General features: G+C 42.5%; 1 protein-coding gene across 1 annotated transcript in view; it reads right to left on the bottom strand.

Annotated features, from left to right (window-relative positions):
* Window positions 1-323: 323 nt before the first annotated feature.
* Window positions 324-7,376, bottom strand: part of LOC141172727 (indolethylamine N-methyltransferase-like) — a 38,093-nt gene continuing 31,040 nt past the window's right edge. The window contains exon 3 of the mRNA XM_073657197.1: window positions 324-1,563. Coding sequence (XP_073513298.1) covers window positions 1,134-1,563 — 430 coding nt within the window. The 3' untranslated portion in view covers window positions 324-1,133. The remainder of the gene's footprint in view (window positions 1,564-7,376) is intronic.

Here is a 7,376-nt window from a genome sequence, read left to right as displayed (position 1 = left end):
GTTCAACACCTGATCAAAAGCCGCGTAAAGCGTATATTTATGGTAATGTTGCTTGTTTTGGTCTGTAGGCGATCAACGCTTTATACTGCATACTTTACAAAGTTGCTGCAATCAAGTTTTAGATGTAGTATGAAGTCTGCTCTAAAGCATTTGTCAAAAACCTGACATGATCTGATTTTAGTTACAGGTTGTACGCAGATGTTATGTTGAAATATGGTTTATATCAAGTTTATCTCAAAGAAAATGATTATTGCTTATAAATCAATGTTTGTACAATCGAGCAACAAAGTAAAAAAAATGACACCCGAGAGAGACACAAACTGTTAGATGTAATATGCTTAATTTTATTTCATCATTCATAGAAAGAAATTAAGAATCAAAACAATGACATCCAACAATAAGAAAAGGAAATGATTCCAAAATGTCAGGCTCCTATAATGATCCAGATGATCAGGTTAGGTCTCAGTGCAAGGTAAAGTCCACAGCAACTTCCCATTTCTAATGGAACTTTAAATATATTTATAACACATAACCTAGAAGTAGAGATGAGCAGATCTTTTGAATTTCGAATTATCTGGCGAATAAATTCATGCAAATCTCAATACTGGAAGCATAAAATTGCTTGGAAAATACAAGTGGGCTGAGGAGAGGACCCTGCTGTCCGTAAGAGCTTACACTCTACAGAAAAGAGAGAAAGAGGGCCCCACTGATGGTAAGAGCTTACTCTCTATAGGAGAGAAAGAGGACCCCACTGACCATAAGAGATAACACTCTGCAGGAAAGAGACTAAGAGGACCCCGCTGACCGTAAGAGCTTACACTTTACAGGATAGAGAGAGAGAGGACCCCGCTGACCATAAGAGCTAACACTCTACAGGAAAGAGACTAAGAGGACCCGCTGACCATAAGAGCTTACACTTTACACTCTAGGGCTACAAGACGTGCAGCATTTATAGGGGAGACACTGTATTTAGAAACACATTTTTTAAACTTGTGTCATACACTAGGCACAAATTAAGCAAATTGCCATGATTCTCTACGAATCCCGCTATGTAAATCATCTGATAGAAGAAGCCCTGTAATAAATTTTACATTTTGTTTAAAGGCTTTCTGCAAAACTCTGAAATTTAGTTTCTACTCTGACTTCGCTTTGTGAGCTGCAATGAATATGACGGCCTTATGGTCAATAAGGTCACAGACAACCGTTCTCTTCTTAACCACACAGCGGTCAATAACAAAACCTGCCTCAACTACAGATTTCCTGGCAAAATCCTCATCATATGTGAAATATTGGAATTTGTCTTTCCCAACTGTGAAGTATGTTGCATCTAATACCCCAAGTAATATGAGGTGACCCTCAGGTTTCAGCAATCTTGAGAACTTCTGGAGATATCTAACATAATCATCTCCATTTTGGCAGATAATGTCTAGGAGCCAAGTGCTGATGATACAATCTCCTAGTGGTAAAATGATCGGATCCGTAATATTCTCTTTCTCGATGTTACATTTCACAACATGTTGAAGGCAGCATCGCACTTTGCCTTCATTGTCCTGGGACAGATCACTGAAAAAAAAATTTGAAATTTGAATAACATTAATTTCCCACAGTCTGTTTTCACCTTCCTAACAAGGCAAAATTTTAAAATTCTGATTAGTGTCACTTTATGTGCTAATAACTTTGAAAACTCTTCAATGAATCACAGTGACTGAGATTGTTTTTTCGAGACACATTGTACTTTATGTTAATGGTAAATTTAATTTGATATTTTTTTGCTTTTTTTTGTGAAAATATTTGAATTCTGGCAGAAATGTAGAAAATTCTACAATTTTCAAACATAAAATTGTTTGATTTTTAAACCAGTTACTCATACTGTACACATTAATTAATTAATAACATTTTCCACATGTTTACTTTACATTAGCATCATTTTTGGTAGAAAGTTAGAAGGTTAAAAAATTTTCAGCAATTTCTAATTTTTACAGAAAAATTTACAAACCATTTTTTTAGGGACAACATCACGTTTGAAGTGACTGTAAAGGGGCAATGTTACAGAAAATAGCCAAAATGGACACCATTTTAAAAACTGTACACCTCAAAGTGCTCAAAACTACATTGAAGAAGTTTATTAATAACTTAAGCGCTTCACAGGAATTAAAGCAATATGGAAGGAAACAATGAACATTTTTTTCCCATCAAAATGTTCATTTAGCCCCAATTTTTTCATTTATACAAAGGTAACAGGAGAACTTGAACTATACAGTTTGTTGTGCAATTTCTATTGAGTATGCTGATATAAATAATATTATACTCACAAGGTATCCTATAATTAATATCAGACTTGAACTCCATATAAATCACAATGTCACACAACCTGAGCTTAAAAAGAAGCCCAATAGACCAAAGTCTTAATGTCCAAACAATATTTCTTTATTTAACACATATAGAAAAAACATTAAAATACCACAATGCTGCTAGGAGAGGAGGCACAATCCATACCTAAATAATTCCTGCCCTGTATTGCTGAATAGCTAGGATATATAGGGTAACAACTAGTGTTGAGCCACCCCCGTAGTGTTCGGGTTCGGTTCGGTTCGTCGAACACCGGGATGTTCGAGGAACTGTTCGTCGAACTGTTCGTCAAACACCTTAGAACACCGTCGAACACCGTTAAAACCAATGGCAGGCAAACAAAAACACATAGAAACACATAGAACACACCTTCAAAGGTGTCCAAAAGCTGACAAACTGCTCAGAAGACGCTTTCTTTAAAAAAGCCGGCCGGCAATTCAGCAGCGGCATACACCGGTACCCGACAATTTAGACAAGAAGGAATAGAGCCTCACACATAGATTAGATAGATAGAAACATGTCAGTCACATATATATGAAGTACAGTGACAGTGTTGCTTACTGTACTTGTCATTTAGTGTAAAGGATTTATTAAAAAAAATAATAGTGTTTTCATGCACCGTCTCTTTAAAAAAGCCGGCCGGCAATTCAGCATCTGTACCCGACAATTTATAACAGACAGAATAGAGCTTCACACATAGATTAGATAGATAGAAACATGTCAGTCACATATATATGAAGTACAGTGATAGTGTTGGTTACTGTACTTGTCATTTAGTATTAAAATAAAGGATTTATTATTAAAAAAAATTGGCGTGGGGTTCCCCTTAATTTTAGTCTCTAGCGGAGGTTAAGCAGACAGCTGGGGCAGATGTTTGAAGCCTGGGAAGGGGGTAATACCCACGGAGCTTCCCAGGCTACTAATATGAGCCCCCAGCTGAATACATAGCCTTTACTAGCTATTAAAATGGGGGACCCCCCAAAAAAATGATGTGGGGTCCCCCCTAATTTAATAGCTAGCAAAGGCTAGGCAGACAGCTGGGGGCTGATATTAATAGCCCAGGAAGGGAGCCATGAATATTGGCCCCCTCCCAGGCTAGAAACACCAGCTGTCAGCCGCCCCAGAAATGGCGCATTCATAGGATGCGCCAATTCTGGCACTTAGCCTCGCTCTTCCACGCTGCCCTGTAGCGGTGGCAGGGGGTAATAGGGCTGGGGTTGATGTCAGCTTATAATGCCAGCTGACATCAAGCCCAGGTTAGTAATGGAGAGGCGTCTATAAGACACCCCCATTACTAACCCCATAGTCAAAGTTAAAAGAAAACACAAACACCCAGAATAAAGTCCTTTAATTGAAATAAAGACACAATCCTTTATTGTTCTAAATTAAACCATACTTACCATCACGCCCATTCCAGCTGAAGCCAACGATCTCCTGCAATAAAAGAAAAATAATAAAGCAACATCATCCTTACCTTTCCATGGTTCCCACGACAGCTTCGGCTCTGCTACATCGAGATGACAGGCTGGACCGCAGCAGAACGCTGCCATCCAGCCTGTCATCCCGCAGACACTGAGAAGCGCAGGCATGCTTGCGCTCTGCAGTGTCTGGCTGTGACGGCATAAAGATGAGACGAGTTCATGTCCAATGAACTCGGCGCACCTCATGCACGTCACTGACAGCGTGGGAAAATTCTCACGCTGAAGCGCTGAGAGCAGGAGAATTCTCCCACGCTGTCAGTGACGTGCATAAGGTGAGCTCATGTCCAATGAACTCAGCTCACCTCCTGCACGTCACTGACAGCGTGGGAGAATTCTCCTGCACTCAGCGCTTCAGTGTGAGAATTCTCCCACGCTGAAGCGCTGAGTGCAGGAGAATTTTCCGACGCTGTCAGTGACGTGCATGAGGTGAGCCGAGTTCATTGGACATTAACTCGGCTCATCTGGATGCCCTCACAGAGAGACACTGTGGAGCGCAAGCAAGCCTGCGCTTCTCAGTGTCTGCGGGATGACAGGCTGGATGGCAGCGTTCTGCTGCGGTCCAGCCTGTCATCTCGATGTAGCAGAGCTGAAGCTGTCATGGGAACCATGGAAAGGTAAGGATGATGTTGCTTTATTATTTTTCTTTTATTTCAGGAGATCGTTGGCTTCAGCTGGAATGGGCGTGAGGGTAAGTATGGTTTAATTTAGAACAATAAAGAATTGTGTGTTTATTTCAATTAAAGGACTTTTTTCTGGGTGTTGTGTTTTTTTTAAATACTTTACTAGAAATTCATGGTGGTCATGTCTAATATTGGCGTGACCCCATGAATTTTGGGCTTAGGGCCAGCTGATAATGCCAAGCTGGCCCTAACCCCTTTATCACCCAGTGAGCCACCGCATCAGGGCCCTGGATGAGTTGGGTACAGCGCCAGAAGATGGCGCTTCTATGAACGCGCCATTTTCCGGGGTGGCTGCGGACTGCAATTTGCAGCGGGGGTGGCCCAGAAAGCTTGGGCCTCCCTGCGCTGCGGATTCCAGCCCCCAGCTGCATAGTTGTACCTGGCTGGACACAAAAACAGGGCGAAGCCCCACGTCAATTTTCTTTAAATTATTTCATGAAATAATTAAGAAAAAAAGGGCTTCCCTATATTGTTGTGTCCGGCCAGGTACAAATAGGCAGCTGGTGGTTGGGGGCAGCCCGTTCCTGCCTGCTGCACCTGACTGGACACAAATATAGTGCGAAGCCCCACGTCAATTTTTTTTTAATTATTTCATGAATTTCCTGAAATAATTAAAAAAAATTGAAGTGGGGCTTCGCACTATATTTGTGTCCAGCCAGGTACAGCAGGCAGGAACGGGCTGCCCCCAACCACCAGCTGACTATTTGTACCTGGCCGGACACAACAATATAGGGAAGCCCTTTTTTTCTTAATTATTTCATGAATTTCATGAAATAATTAAAAAAAAAATACGTGGGGCTTCGCCCTATTTTTGTGTCCAGCCAGGTACAACTAGGCAGCTGGGGGCTGGAATCTGCAGCGCAGGGAGGCCCAAGCTTTCTGGGCCCCCCCCCCGGCTGCAAATTGCAGTCAGCAGCCACCCCGGAAAATGGCGCGTTCATAGAAGCGCCATCTTCTGGCGCTGTACCCAACTCATCCAGGGCCCTGGTGCGGTGGCTCACTGGGTAATAAAGGGGTTAGGGCCAGCTTGGTATTACCAGCTGGCCCCAAGCCCAAAATTCATGGGGTCACGCCAGTATTAGACATGACCGCCATGAATTTCTAGTAAAGTATTTAAAAAAAACACAACACCCAGAATAAAGTCCTTTAATTGAAATAAACACACAATTCTTTATTGTTCTAAATTAAACTATACTTACCATCACGCCCATTCCAGCTGAAGCCAACGATCTCCTGCAATAAAAGAAAAATAATAAACCAACCTCATCCTTACCTTTCCATGGTTCCCACGACAGCTTCAGCTCTGCTACATCGAGATGACAGGCTGGACCGCAGCAGAACGCTGCCATCCAGCCTGTCATGCTGCAGACACTGAGAAGAGCAGGCATGCTTGCGCTCCTCAGTGTCTCGCTGTGACGGCATCCAGATGAGCCGAGGTCATGTCCAATGAACTCAGCTCACCTCATGCACCTCACTGACAGCGTGGGAAAATTCTCCTGCACTCAGCGCTTCAGCGTGAGAATTCTCCCACGCTGTAAGTGACGTGCATGAGGTGAGCCGAGTTCATTGGACATGACCTCGGCTCATCTTTATGCCGTCACAGAGAGACAATGTGGAGCGCAAGCAAGCCTGCTCTTCTCAGTGTCTGCGGGATGACAGGCTGGATGGCGGCGTTCTGCTGCGGTCCAGCCTGTCATCTCGATGTAGCAGAGCTGAAGCTGTCGTGGGAACCATGGAAAGGTAAGGATGAGGTTGCTTTATTATTTTATTTTTATTACAGGAGATCGTTGGCTTCAGCTGGAATGGGCGTGACGGTAAGTATGGTTTAATTTAGAACAATAAAGAATTGTGTCTTTATTTCAATTAAAGGACTTTATTCTGGGTGTTTGTGTTTTTTTTAACTTTGACTATGGGGTTAGTAATGGGGGTGTCTTATAGACGCCTCTCCATTACTAACCTGGGCTTGATGTCAGCTGGCATTATAAGCTGACATCAACCCCAGCCCTATTACCCCCTGCCACCGCACCAGGGCAGCGTGGAAGAGCGAGGCTAAGTGCCAGAATTGGCGCATCCTATGAATGCGCCATTTCTGGGGCGGCTGACGGCTGGTGTTTCTAGCCTGGGAGGGGGCCAATATTCATGGCTCCCTTCCTGGGCTATTAATATCAGCCCCCAGCTGTCTGCCTAGCCTTTGCTAGCTATTAAATTAGGGGGGACCCCACATCATTTTTTTGGAGGGGTCCCCCATTTTAATAGCTAGTAAAGGCTATGTATTCAGCTGGGGGCTCATATTAGTAGCCTGGGAAGCTCCGTGGGTATTACCCCCTTCCCAGGCTTCAAACATCTGCCCCAGCTGTCTGCTTAACCTCCTCTAGAGACTAAAATTAAGGGGAACCCCACGCCAATTTTTTTAATAATAAATCCTTTATTTTAATACTAAATGACAAGTACAGTAACCAACACTATCACTGTACTTCATATATATGTGACTGACATGTTTCTATCTATCTAATCTATGTGTGAAGCTCTATTCTGTCTGTTATAAATTGTCGGGTACAGATGCTGAATTGCCGGCCGGCTTTCTTAAAGAGACGGTGCATGAAAACACTATTATTTTTTTTAATAAATCCTTTACACTAAATGACAAGTACAGTAAGCAACACTGTCACTGTACTTCATATATATGTGACTGACATGTTTCTATCTATCTAATCTATGTGTGATTCTCTATTCCTTCTATTCTAAATTGTTGGTTACCGCTGCTGAATTGCCGGCCGGCTTTTTTAAAGAGACGGTGCATGAAAACACTATTATTTTTTTTGATAAATCCTTTACGCTAAATGACAAGTACAGTAAGCAGCACTTT

Source organism: Phyllobates terribilis, unplaced genomic scaffold, assembly GCF_046119375.1.
Source record: "Phyllobates terribilis strain yellow unplaced genomic scaffold, ASM4611937v1 Scaffold_12__6_contigs__length_324123572, whole genome shotgun sequence".
Classification (NCBI taxonomy): Eukaryota; Metazoa; Chordata; class Amphibia; order Anura; family Dendrobatidae; genus Phyllobates; species Phyllobates terribilis.
Note: the sequence above shows the minus strand (reverse complement) of the source record. Positions and strands in the feature narration are given on the sequence as shown.